At 42.8% G+C, this 14,742-nt stretch overlaps 1 protein-coding gene across 1 annotated transcript in view; it reads right to left on the bottom strand.

Annotated features, from left to right (window-relative positions):
* LOC124597213 (opsin, ultraviolet-sensitive-like) overlaps positions 1-14,444 on the bottom strand; it is a 186,076-nt gene extending 171,632 nt beyond the window's left edge. Inside the window, exons 1-2 of the mRNA XM_047135924.1 lie at positions 14,395-14,444; positions 6,270-6,400 (exon numbers count right to left, since the gene is read on the bottom strand). Coding sequence (XP_046991880.1) covers positions 6,270-6,400; positions 14,395-14,444 — 181 coding nt within the window. The remainder of the gene's footprint in view (positions 1-6,269; positions 6,401-14,394) is intronic.
* Between the last annotated feature and the right edge of the window lie 298 nt (positions 14,445-14,742).

Genomic DNA, 14,742 nt, shown 5'->3' with positions numbered 1-14,742 from the left:
TTTGTATTCAGTTGTTATGTTTTCCAATTACACCTGCAAAAATAACACTACGATACGATATTTTTTTCTTATTTACCTATGCTTTCTCCTTTTCTGCTTTCTTTTATTAGTTCAAAATGTTCAAATGTTCAAATGTGTGTGAAATCTTATGGGACTTCACTGCTAAGGTCATCAGTCCCGCCGGCCGCGGTGGCCGCGCGGTTCTAGGCGCTTCAGTCCGGAACCGCACTGCTGCTACGGTCGCAGGTTCGAACCCTGCCTCGGGCATAGGTATGTGTGATGTCTTTAGGTTATTTAGGTTTAAGCAGTTCTAAGTTCTAGGGGACTGATGTGATGACCTCAGATGTTAAGTCCCATAGTGCTCAGAGCCATTTGAACCATTTTCATCAGTCCCTAAGCTTACACACTACTTAACCTAACTTATCCTAAGGACAAACACACACCCCCATGCCCAAGGAGGACTCGAACCTCCGCCGGGACCAGCCGTCTTTTATTAGCACTTTGGAATATTTAATATAGTATGGATTTTGTAACTTTGTTTCATTGTGGAACTTTGTTTCTGTATACCTTATGCAATTACTACTTTTATTCTGTCTGATGCTGCGTGCTTGCACATTCACGAACATACGATGGTTGCCCAAAAAATAATACACCTCATTTTTTTTCTCAGCCGAAAACAATGATACGAATGCGAAACGTTGCCTATGTATTATTTGAAGTCTTCTGAGTGAGCGCGCCAAGTTTCCGTCACTTCCGACAGATAGCGTAGCTGCAGGACAGTTTCAAAATGGCGTCTACAGGCACGTTACAAGCTACGTGACATCATTGAATTTCTCACTGCAGAGAAAGAAACTGTGGGGAATATTCACGAACGCTTGTGAAAAGTCTATGGAGCATCTGCTGTCGACACAGAAGTACAGTTAGTCGCTGGGCATGGAGGGTGAGAACGTTAGTCAGTGAACTGATACAAAATTTTACCAATGTGCTATAATGTGGTGACTTACTTCTTTCGACTTATAGGATAGTAATCGTAAGTAGATTTAATATATTAAAATTAAGTATATAAACTGAACTGTCCGAATATATTTAAATTTTGTAATTAATTGTTTAACATTGTGAGAAATAAAATAAAATTAAAGAAAATATGGGAGCAGCGGGACTCGATTTGCAGCTGAAAAATTGCAACTCAGTACTCTTAATCACTGGGCTACAAAGCTGATATGTGAGCTGCTGCTCATAAATTCTTTATACTCTACCTGTAAATCCTTAGAGAGCGTTCAACCTCTTGCCACCGCTCGCTCAGGTGAAATATTCTAAGAAGTTGAAAGGGGCAGCCACTTGTTTCTACTCACGTGGTTTTATTTTATCTACAGTTTCTGTCAACGGAATCAGTGGCCTTTTGGAAATCAACAAACATCTTTAGAATTCAGTAATCTGTGGCACATGATTGACTTCAGATTAAATATTTCTTTAGAGCACGATTTGGCCTTCGTAAAACTACCTAAATTACTTTCCAGTATGATTTCTACTCTGTCTAGTATAATCTTCGAAACTATGTTGTATGAAACTCGTTGCAAAGAAATCCCACTCTATTTGTTAACATATTGTTTATTGCCTTTCTTATGCAGTGGGTGATCAAGGCCAACTTCCACTCTTGTGGAAGTTTTCTGTTTTCAAGGTTTTCTCAACGATTAATTTTAGCTCATTTTTTTTATTTTTGTCAGGAACATTTCAAAAGTTCTCCTGTAATAGTCTTCTCTCTGGACAACCGCACACAGCAGCAGTGGATACACAATCAGCAGCTGTGATAGGCTAAGGCGATAGTGAGACCAATTCGGTCTACGAGGAGGGTAGCACAGGGATGCAGCATTAGCCATGTCTCTCTGTCCACGATACTGGTCTCTAATCATTTCCATCCCTGTCTAATCTACGTTGTGCAAGAACTCAACGGCGATAGTACTGACAGCTGGGTATAGTTCTGTGAATTGTTTGAAGAAGCACACATCAGCGGAACTTTGAAGCTGACACTATCTTCGGTGGTGACGTTAGCTTCTATTTGAACAGCAGGGTAAATAGACTTAATGCCATCTGCAGGGCAAACGATGCCTGCACATGGACTAACCCTAGTTGAAATGTGTGATGTGGCATATATAGGGATGTTCTCATTGCTCCCATATTTTATAATGGCACGCTAATGCATGCTACACACCTCATCTTGATGAAATATTACTACCCTATTTGGACAGCCTGCCTCTCGAACGGAGATGTGGTGCTTTCTTCCAGCAAGGTGGCGCACCCCTACACTTTGGACCAAACTTCCGCAGACTCCTTGATGAGGTTCTTCCTGAGCGTTGGCTTGGTAGACGGGGTTCAATGGAGTAGTCACCTAGGTCCCTCCAGGTCCGCAGACCTGATGCCATTGGACTTTTTCCTTTGGGAGCGCCGGCCGCGGTGACCGAGCGGTTCTAGGCGCTTCAGTCCGGAACCGCGATGCTGCTACGGTCGCAGGTTAGAATCCTGCCTCGGGCATGGATGTGTGTGATGTCATTAGGTTGCCGGCCGCGGTGGTCTAGCGGTTCTAGGCGCTCAGTCCGGAACCGCGCTACTGCTACGGTCGCAGGTTCGAATCCTGCCTCGGGTATGGATGTGTGTGATGTCCTTGGGATAGTTAGGTTTAAGTAGTTCTAAGTTCTAGGGGACTGATGACCTCAGATGTTAAGTCCCATAGTGCTCAGAGCCATTTGAACCATTTGAACCTTTGGGAGCACCTCAAGTCTATGGTGTACACCAACAAGCTGAGAACGCCCAGCTGACCTGCACGAGAATATCGCCAGAGCCTATACAGAAATACGAGTAGCGGCAATGTCCAGTCGTGTTCAGATGTGTCACCTGCTGAGTTGGAACACCTTTTGCATTAGGCATACATGTGAACAACTGACCGGGGTTGGCGGTTGCATAGTACTGTTAAGTTTCAAGTCACATTGACCGATGATGTAACACATAAATGTACTCGCAGTTGCGAATATGGACTACCATCAACTTTAAAAATTTGTGGTGGACCGCTACTCGAAACCGGATTTCTGGATAATCTCGAGCGGTCGCCTTACCATTTGGCTATGCTAGGACAACTTAGGGTCGCATCCAAACTTTCTTATGTCGTCAGCCATGTGTCCATAACATGCACTCATACATCCATTGTGTATATTACCATACCAGGGAGACAGTTTAGTTGAAAGTTGCTTGCCTGCTGTCGGCGGAAAAATACTATGTTGCAGTGCCCGCCACAAATTTTCATTATTGTCATTCCATTATATAGCTGATGGTAGTCCGTATTCGCAACTGTGAATACACTTCACGTCTTTAATAATGGCTGTAGTCACCCCATTGCCTGTTCCTTCGAACATGGATAAATGCCCGAAAAACGTTGCGTCGTAATTTGGAATAGCGCAGGCACTCCAGTATCGGATGATGAAACATTCTGTTTGTACGATTAAAGCACATCCGTAGCATGCGTTCACCCGTTTGTAATTTCTCTATCTCCACTAATTAAGACTTTGCCCCATAGGCCAAGACTATTGAAGTTTAGACTTTGGTCTATGGGACAGGACTTTTGAGTCGCCCTGTATAGGGATTACAAACACTAAATGTTTGTTTGTAAGTGTTAACTATTTGAAAGAAGGTAATATAATTGAATATTCAAATGTACTTAGATGCCATACGCTAAAATAAAAACTAGATTAATCATGTTGTCAAGCAAACTACAAGTAATCATCTTGAGGCTGAAGCTCTTCTGTCCGTATTTGCTTACAAATAAATTTGTTTTTGGAGGGTTTCGGCCTAGAGCAAAACGGAATTATTTCTTATACTACCCACACGTGTTTTGCTGAAGTTTCATCTCCAGTGGGCTTTTATTTCCTTTGTATCAAACAGGAGAAGTGCTTTTCACTGCTTGCACATATATAAATTTGAGTTTCTAGGGATGTATTTACAAATTTGCATAACAGACGAAGTATATCTGTATATAAGAAGAAAGACAACAGCTGGATGTAATATATATAAAAGAACAAAGACAACAAAGAAGAAGAGAAATGCAGATCTGTATAGAATCATACGAGGGTTGTTTTTTAAGTAAGGGCCGTTCGCACGTATAGTCCCGTAGTTCGCGCGGACGCCGCAACAAGCCACCGCGCCACTTGCCGGCATCCTTCCCGTTCACACTGATGCAAGTTGCAGCTCTGTAGCTGACGTGTACGCATCGCTGTGCTACTTTATAATGTTTACGATTATTGAATCGCCCGCCGCGTGTGAGATACGGTCAGTGATACGTTTTTTGACCGCGAGAAGCCTATCAGCTGCAGAAATTCATCGTCAGTTAACAGAAGTTTATGGAGGAGGAGGAGGAGATTAGTGTTTAACGTCCCGTCGACAACGAGGTCATTAGAGACGGAGCGCAAGCTCGGGTGAGGGAAGGATGGGGAAGGAAATCGGCCGTGCCCTTTCAAAGGAACCATCCCGGCATTTGCCTGTAGCAGAAGTTTATGGCTTGAATGCAATGAGTGAAGGTAAAGTGCGTCAATGGGTTAGAGAGTTTAAAAATGACCGTCAAAATGTCCATGACGAAGAACGCTCAGACCAGCCCTTTGTGATCACTGCTGATTTGGTGGCTGCAGTCGAAACAAAGATTCGTGAGGACAGAAGATTCACAATTTCCACTCTTTCTTTGGAATTTCCACAAGTTTCAAGATCGGTTTTGTACAAAATTGTGTTTGAAAACCTAAACTTTAAGAAACTGTGTTCTCGGTGGGTGCCCAGACTCCTCACAGAGGACCACAAAGGGAAGAGATTTGCCACTTCATTGGACTTTTTGATTCATTACGAGGAAGAAGGGGATGACATGTTGAGTCAAATTGTCACTGGAGATGAAACATGGGTATCCCATAACACTCCCGAAAGCAAGCGACAATCTATGGAATGGCGACACACAACCTCACCCGTCAAGGTCAAAGCCAAACAGATGCTGTCAAAGCGCAAGATTATGGCAACTGTGTTCTGGGACCAGCGCGGTGTTTTGCTAGTGGACTTTATGCCACGGGGAACGACAATCATCTCAGATGCCTACTGTGCAACTCTAAAGAAGCTCCGCAGAGCAATTCAGAACAAAAGGCGCGGCATGCTGACAAAAGGAGTTTTGCTCCTGCACGATAACTCTAGGCCTCAAACCTCTCAAAAGACTCGGCATTTGATTGATTCTTTTGGCTGGGAAGTTGTGGACCATGCACCATACAACCTCGACCTTGCTCCTAGCGATTTTCACCTTTTCCGGTACCTGAAACACCATCTTGGCGGGCAGCGCTTCAATGACGACGATGAAGTGAAAGCGGCCGTGAACTCTTGGCTGTCGGAGCAGGCGGCCGAATTCTTTGAAGAGGGAATTAAAAACTTAGTTGTATGGTATGACAAGTGCTTAAATAAACAAGGCAACCATATAGAAAAATAGGTAAAAGTGTGTAGAATCAGAAAATAAAAGTTTTTTTACAAAAGTATTTGTATCTTTTTTAAAAAATAAAAACGGCCCTTACTTAAAAAACAACCCTCGTAGAAACAATCGCAGACACAATAAGATAAAGGAGATTAAAATTTTACTGTCATATGTACAGAATGAATGACAATAGGCTAACGAAGAAAAAATTTAACTTCGTTTCCAAATTAAGAAACACCACGAGATGGCTGCAAAAGACAAGGAAGGGCTTGCGGACACTTAACGTCGCAGAAAAGATCATACAGAACAGGGAAAGTTTCGGGCCACTCATCACTTCTGCAAATTTCCCTGCTCAAAAACGAAATTCACAACCTATGAGGATGATGCCAAATGAAGAGAGGCAGGCTATCAGCCAACGCATGAAGAAGTTGTGGCAAGATAAAAAGAAAAAGATTGTACCTTTGTCTTGGGTTCTAACCGGTCTATAATTGGCCAAATTCTGTAATAAAATTATATATATATAATCTTGTTGCCACATGCTGTGAATGTCTTGAATTTTTACGTTTTGCATTACAAGTATTTTGAAAATCCTTCTTTCCGAGATCAACGCGACTGACAGTTGACAGAGCTGTCCAATCGATGTCGTGAGACAGATTTGCCGGAGTAGAGGAAAGAGAAGAGGAAATCTGGCCAGAGGGGCCCTTGAAGTCCGATGTAGTAGTGCAGCCGGGTGACTGATTTCGCAGTTCGCCCCTGGGCTGCAGCAGCTGGCGATGGTGCGTCGACTTACCTGGGACGCCCAGAGCGGGCCCGCGGTGGACGCTGTTGTAGATGAAGACGACCAGGTTGAGCAGCAGCAGCAGGTCGCTGACGGCCAGGTTGGTCACCAGTACGTTGGCCGGAGTCCTCAGGGAGCGGCACCTGCAAACAGCGGGGCCAATAGGTCATGCTTTGTAAAAGTACTGCTAGGGCACACAGCTTCACTCGGGGAGTTTATACGAGATTGCGTGGTACTTGGAATAAAAGGCTGAAAAATGGCTCTGAGCACTATGGGACTTAACATCTGTGGTCATCAGTCCCCTAGAACTTAGAACTACTTAAACCTAACTAACCTAAGGACATCACACACATCCATGCCCGAGGCAGGATTCGAACCTGCGACCGTAGCAGTGGCGCGGTTCCGGACTGAGCGCCTTAACCGCTAGACCACCGCGGCCGGCATAAAAGGCTGAACGTTAGAGTATAAGGCGCAAGAAAAAATACACTACTGGGCATTAAAATTGGTACAGCAAGGAGAAATGAAGATGATAAACGGGTATTCATTATGTTATACTAGAACTGACATGTGATTACATTTATACGCAATTTGGGTGCATAGATCCTTAGAAATCAGTAGCCAGAACAACCACCTCTGGCCATAATAACGGTCTTGATACGCCTGGGCATTGAGTCAAACAGATCTTGGATGGCGCGTACAGGTACAGCTGCCCACGCAGCTTCAACACGACACCACAGTTCATCAAGAGTAGTGCCTGGCGTATTGTGACGAGCCAACTGCTCGGCCACCATTGACCAGACGTTTTCAATTGGTGAGAGATCTGGAGAATGTGCTGGCCAGGGCAGCAGTCGAACATTTTCTGCATCCAGAAAGGCCCGTACAGGACCTGCAACACGCGGTAGTGCATTATCCTGCAGGAATGCAGGGTTTCGCAAGGATCGAATGAAGGGTAGAGCCACGGGTCGTAACACATCTGAAATGTAACGTCCACTGTTCAAAGTGCTGTCAATGCGAGCAAGAGGTGACCGAGACGAGTAACCAATGGAATCCCATACCACCACGCCGGGTGATACGGAAGTATGGTGATGATGAATACAAGCTTCCAATGTGCGTTCACCGCGATGTCGCCAAACACGGATACGACCATCATGATGCTGTAAACAGAACCTGGATTCATCCGAAAAAATGACGTTTTGCCATTCGTGCACCCAGGTTCGTCGTTGAGTACACCACGCAGGCGCTCCTGTCTGTGATGCAGCTTCAAGGGTAACCGCAGCCATGGTCTCCGAACAGATAATGCATGCTGCTGCAAACATCGTGAAACTGTTCGTGCAGATAGCTATTGTCTTGCAAACGTCCCCATCTGTTGACTCAGGGATCGAGATGTGGCTGCACGATCCGTTACAGCCATGCGGATAAGATGCCTGTCATCTCGACTGCTAGTGATGCGAGGACGTTTGGATACAGCACGGCGTTCCGTATCACCCTCCTGAAATCACCGATTCCATATTCTGCTAACAGCCATTAGATCTCGACCAACGCGAGCAGCAATGTTGCGATACGATAAACCGCAATCGCGATAGGCTACGATCCGGCCTTTATCAAAGTCGGAAACGTGATGGTACGCATTTTTCCTCCTTACACGAGGAATGGCAACAACGTTTCACCAGTCAACGCCGATCAACTGCTGTTTGTGTATGAGAAATCGGTTGGAAACTTTCCTCATGTCAGCACGTTGTAGGTGTCGCCACCGGCGCCAACCTTGTGTGAATGCTCTGAAAAGCTAATCATTTGCATATCACAGTATCTTCTTCCTGTCGGTTAAATTTCGCGTGTGTAGCACGTCATCTTCGTGGTGTAGCAATTTTAATGGCCAGTAGTGTACTATTGAAAACATATTCTACCTATTTTCGTACTGCACACTTTATTTTCAATTTATATTCACTCACCGCATCACTACTTTTTCGTTTCCTCCCTTCGTCAATGATAAGAAACTGACGTTCGAGCCCACGGCGGGTCTTGCTTTATATACCAATACCAATGGGTAGCCCCACCTGTGGCGCATTCCAGAACATACAAAAAAGGCTTCGAATGACCTACAATGTTCCAGAGTGTTCCCCAACATTCGAGAGTGTTCTGGAAGGTTTCATAGTGATCTAGGATGTTCCCCAACATTTTGGAATCCACCCGAATGTTCCACACTATTCCTGAACATTCCACAACATCTTGGATCATTGTAGAACATTCCAGAACACTCTGGAATGTTATGGAATGGTCTCGAATAATTCGAGAGTGTTCTGGAATGTTCCACAATGAGTTGGGATGTTCCGGGATGTTTCCAAACATTCTGGAATCTTCAAGAACGTTCCAGGCTATTCCCGAATATTCCAGAACATCCAAGATCATTGTAGAAAAACATTGCAGAACTTTCTGGACTGTTGTGGAATGCTCTTGAATGCTCTCAAATGTTCTGGAATGTTCTAGAAATTTCTAGAGGGCGAAATTTCCTGGCCCTTATATCTTCAAAAGCACACCCTTCGGGTAAAAACAGGAATCTTCTTCATGGATAGGAGATAGAGGGCTACCGCACCATATAATTCCCTTGATTGTACCGGAACTCGTTTCTGAGTTTCATCGGCACTCACTTTGCACACTTACTTTTGTAATATATATTGATTACCAGTGTAAGTAAATCCGAATGTGAACTGATTTGGAGAAACTATGACCCTTCATATACAAAGTTTTGACGCACCCTTGAAATTTACGAACACGATATGAGTACAAATCGGAATTAAGAAAATTATGTAAGTAGTTAAAAACTTTTTTTAAGAGGGCAACAGTCAATAGCAGGCATATTTCCACCCAATAATGTCTCATGGAATAATTTTCTGGGTTAACTCTTCACCTAGAAAGAAAGAATTGATTGTACAAAACCGAGCAGCACGAATACGAGTAATACGTAGCGTTCATCCAAGCATGTCAAGTAGATACCCCTTCAAAGAGCTTGCCGTTTTAACTGTGCCGTCACAATGCGTATATTCTGTAGTGAAATTCCTCATAAATAATCCAGCACAATCTGAGAAGAACAGTCATGGCCATACCGACACCAATAGAGTCCAAAGTGACCTTTATTGCCCACTGTTAAAACTGTCAGCTGTTCAGAAACGAATTCAATATGTACCAACAAAATTTTTAGATCATTTTCTCAATAACATAAAATAACTGACGGACAGGGAAGCAAGTTTTAAATTTAATTAAAAAATAATTTCTCCTGCAGAACTCCTTCTACTACATTGACGAATTTCTACTTTAAAAATGGTGGCCAATAAAAAAAACCTTTTTAACCTTAGTTGCATGAGTAGGATTAAAAATGTACTAATTAATGTCAACATTAATCATCTACACATGTCCTGTAACCTAACTCATTCCACAGAATTTCGATAAAAGAGTTGTTCAAATGATCTACTAGCGTACTTGCGTACTGTAAAGAAACTGAATTTGCGATTATGTGAGAAATTCTATGTAGTACCTCAGTTACGGTGCTGGTTTCATGCGTAGATACCATTTCCTGTGGACTGGCTAAAACATGTATTTTTTTTGGAAAGTAAAACAAGTCTGCACAAATGTGAACTCGGAGTTTTAAAACATTCTTAGAGTTATTGGACATTTCACTGCAACTAAACATATTTTGTCATTGCTAGTGTAAAGTCTGAATCCAAAGACGAAACTTCAATTTAATAGTAATTATCGCAGAAAAAAATTGAAAACGAGTTCCGGTATTCTAGTACAGACCCCGGTAAGCAAACGAGTGATATTTCTTTTTAAATTCAAGTCTAAAGGAACACATAAAACACAAGAACAGAATAAAATTTATCGTTCATAGTGGACAACAGTGTTATACAAGCGGAAACATGGATAGACACGTAGTCCAGCATTACACTCACGGGAAACATACACTCGTACTGTGTTCCTGATTTACCTACAGAAAAATTCTTCATAACATCACAATGATAATAAATGCATAATCTGAATCTTTATCAAATAATTCATTCCCATCGTCTGTTGGTTCGCCATGGACTTTCTTCACTGAAGTGTATAGGCATGCGTATTCAAATATGGAGGTATGTAAACAGGCAGAATATGGCGCTTCGGTCGGTGCAGTTGTTAGATCGGTTACTGCTGCTCCAAGATTTAAGTGAGTTTCAGCATGGTGTTACAGTCGGCGCAAATGGGACACAGCATCTCCTAGGTAGCAATGAAATGGAGATTTTCCCACACGATCATTTCAAGAGTGTACCGTGAATATCAGGAATCCGGTAAAACATCAGATCTCCGACACTGCTACGGCCGGAAAAAGATCCTACATGAACGGGACCAACGACGACTGACGAAAATTTTTCAGCTTGGCAGAAGTGCAACCCTTTCACAGATTGCTGCAGGTTTCAATGCTGGGCCATCAACAAGTGTCTTCGTGCTAACCATTGAACGAAACATCATCGATATGGGCTTCCGGAGACGAAGGCCCACTCGTGTAGCCTTGATGACTGCACCACACAAAGCCTTAGGCCTCGCCTGGGCCGGTCAACACAGACATTGGACTGTTAATGACTGGAAACATGTTGCCTGGTCGCACGAGTCTCGTTTCAAATTGTATCGAGCGGATGGACGTCTACAGTAATGGAGACAAACTTATGAATCCATGGACCCTGCATGTCGGCAGGGGACTGTTCAAGCTGGCGGAGGCTCTGTAACGGTGTGGAGCGTGTGCAGTTGGAGTGATATGGGACCCCTGAAACGTCTAAATTCGACTCTGACAGCAGACACGTACGTAAGCATCCTGTCTGATCACCTGGACCCACTCAAGTCCACTGTGCATTCAGACGGACTTGGGAAATTCCAGCAGGACAATGCGACACCCCACACGTCCAGAATTACTACAGAGTGGCTCCAGGAACACTCTTATGAGTTTAAACAGTTCCGCTGCTCCACCAAACTCTCCAGACATGAACATTTTTGAGCATATCTGGGATGCCCTGCAACGTGCTGTTCAGAAGAGATCCTCACCCACTCGTACTCTTACGGATTTATGGACAGCTGCGGGATTCATGATGTCAATTCCCTCCAGCACTATTACAGACGTTAGTCAAGTCCATGCCGCGTCATTTGCGGCACTTCTGCTTGCTCGCGGAGGACCTGCACGACATTAGGTAGGTGTACCAGTTTATTTGGCGGTTCAGTATATATCATTTGCTGTGGACGTTTCTCTTCTTCACAAAATCAACACAAAAGTACACAAAACACACGACACGAAGGGAACTTGGACGTTAGCTAACGCCTACGAAACAGGTGGCAATAACAAGGGTTTCAAAAACGACGATTTTTTCCGGAGATATCCCTACCACCATCTAGCAAAATCTACGAAGCCTGCAGACCTGACAGATATTTGCGGGAGCCGTGAATATACGATTGATAGCGCAGAAAATCACGTAACTCGCGTGAAGTAATGTTACGTCCGCCATACATTCCCATTTATCGCAAGCACCGTAATATTACTTCAGCCGTACGCTAAGTACGAGTATTTAAGGGACGCGGCCTGCCGACAACCCCGGTAAACAGGCGGATATGAGCTCCATATCCTACAATAACACTCGGATATAGCGCACCCAAATATATACATATTCTGCAGAACGAAACACTGCGCTTGTGCCACATGCGTCAACATCAGATCCTACCTTTTTGCCTGAAAATCATGTAAAGAAGGGGATGGTTGAATATTGACAGAAACGAATGCTAGATGTGATGTGAAATGTGGCAAGAATCTTGTACAGTATAACCAAATGCTGAAGGCAAATGTTGTGGCTGCGGGGTACATGTCTTGGGAAACAGTATAAATAATAAGTGACCAGGAAGGCTGAAATGAGATAGAATGTGTTTAAATATAACCTTATAGGGTGACACTTACTGAACAGTATCAAATAAATTCCGCATAACTTTTGAACAGTTTGCGTCAGGACGTTCAAACAGCACAGATGGCCGCAGGGCATCATGGGAATTAGTACGCGGATGATATGGTTTGGTTTAGCGACGAAGCCCAGTTTCATTTGGATGAGTTCGTCAATTAACAAAACTGGCGCATTTGGGGGACTGAGAATCCGTATTTCGCGATTGAGAAGTCTCTTCACCCTCAACGGGTGACTGTATGCTGTGCAGTGTCCAGTCATGGAATAACTGGTGCGATATTCCATGGTGGCTTGGTGACAACCAAACGGTTCGTGGACGCTTTGGAAGATGATTTCATCCCCATTATTCAAAGTGACACTGATTTCTACAAGATGTGGTTCATGCAAGATAAAGCCCGACCCCATCGAAGAAGGAGAGTGACGTCCTGGAGGAGCACTTTGGGGACCGTGTTGTAGCTCTGGGGTACCCAGAGGCCACTGGCATGGGCTTCGATAGGCCACCATATTCTCCGGATCTGAACACGTACGACTCCTTTTTCTCGGGCTATATTAAAGAAAAGGTGTACTGCAATAACCACAAAACCCTTGTTGAGCTGAAAACAGCCATTCAGGAGGTCATCGACAGTATCGATGTTTGTAACGTACTTACAGCAAATAAAGCCTATGTTCGTCTGTGAAAATGGACTCGATAAGCAACCTGAGCGATCAGTAATCGGGATCTAACCTGCGTAACACTGTGTGTGTGTTATATGAGTGTCAGTTTCACTGTCATTTAAGCCCTCAACAGATCGTTACATGAAAAACTTAGAACTAACATTTAGATGAGCTATCTGACAGCGTATTTGAGTAAGAATTTACAAGTGATACAGAATCTGGCTTGTGCAACGGAATTTACTGGATTTGAGTACATAACATGTTGTGCTGTATCAGTGTCTCTGTTTTGGCCCTAAGTTTTGCACTCACCTCTTTAAATGGCTGTTTTTTCCAAGTGGTTTACAGCAATCCGCAGCAGCATGCAGCAGCAGCGGCTAAAGATTATTGTTACAAAGAATGAATTTAATAAAAAGGAGTTTGCTTGGGTCCTGTTAACTACTAAATACCTTGTAAGAAGTGATTTCACATATTAAGTCCATTTAAAAACTTCAGAAATCATCATGACCAATAATGGTTTGACAAGTATTAATAATGGCGAAATGCCTGACAATGACCTTGTAACTATCAATAATGGCTGATTAACAAATTATTTCAATTTCAAAGTTACATGAACATTTAACAACCACAGCATATTTATGTATTAAATGTGGATATTAATTATTGATTATTAATTGTTATTATTATTATTATTTGGAGGATATGGAGGCTTCTTTAACTGACAAGCAAAACATGGGATTATTGCTATGCTCGCGAATTTTACCTTGAATTCCATCTCCAGGCGTAGTTAAGCCATCTAAATCCCTCCTGGCTATATAAATGAAATGAGGCCTTGAGTGTGGTGAGATCTGCCATCACCGACGTATGGGCAGCGTGACACGTCTTCTGTCTCCGAGCTCTCGGCCAACACTACTGAAATTTTACTCTCACAGACAGACCTCGTCTCACAACAATGCATATAATCGTGCTCCTGTGTTGCGCCCTCCGATTGTTTCTATCGATATCGGAGTGCTTATTTATTTTCAATCTTACACGATGTAAGAATAGTCTTAAGCTGGCTGTATTGTTTTCGATACTCAATATAATATTTAATCAATGTAATGGAGAGTTCTGACACACTCCTTATATGTTCCGATGCTTCAGCGGATCATGCAGAATTCCTCTATTCGTCTGCGCCACATCATCGTCAATGTTGCCAGGCATATCTAACATGTCATAACCTAAATACGAATATCTGTAGTGACGTTTACATGTTGAATAAAGGGTGTGCAGGCCGTAGTTTGTAACTAATTTAAGTTTTTTTTTCATATAGTTCAATAATTGTCAATGACACAGTATTGTATTCTACTTTCGTATTTATTCCTACCGGTTTCGGTGTTTAAGCATCATCCGAGGAATATACCAGCATGATATACATAAAACAGAATGTAGAAACGTGCAAAGTCAAAACACATGTGAAAAACCAATCATAAAATTGGTATTTTATGAACTTAATTATTTCGGTTGTGTGCATAGCAAGCACGTACGGAACCAGACCAAAATCACTATATGTTAAAGATGCACGCATGTCAGTCATTGCACCGATTGAAGCAAATTCGGGAAAAAGTATTACACAAATACATGAACTGACATGGAGATATTTACGCATACATGTCTGTATAAATAAATCTGACCACTTTGTAATGCAATATGTAATGAAGTAGCTATATACAGATGTAATAGGTTTCATATGAACAACATAATGTCAAGTTTGTCATGTCAATTATATGAATAAATGTCATGTTACAGTCACGGAACACCACAGCCCGTTGTGTGAACGATGAAAATGGCAAAATTAACGTTTTTTGTTTTTTTAGTATAAAATTATTTGGAGT

This window comes from Schistocerca americana, chromosome 1 (genome assembly GCF_021461395.2).
Source record: "Schistocerca americana isolate TAMUIC-IGC-003095 chromosome 1, iqSchAmer2.1, whole genome shotgun sequence".
Lineage (NCBI taxonomy): Eukaryota > Metazoa > Arthropoda > Insecta > Orthoptera > Acrididae > Schistocerca > Schistocerca americana.
The sequence above is the reverse complement of the archived record's forward strand: the minus strand, read 5'-3'. Positions and strand labels throughout refer to the sequence as shown.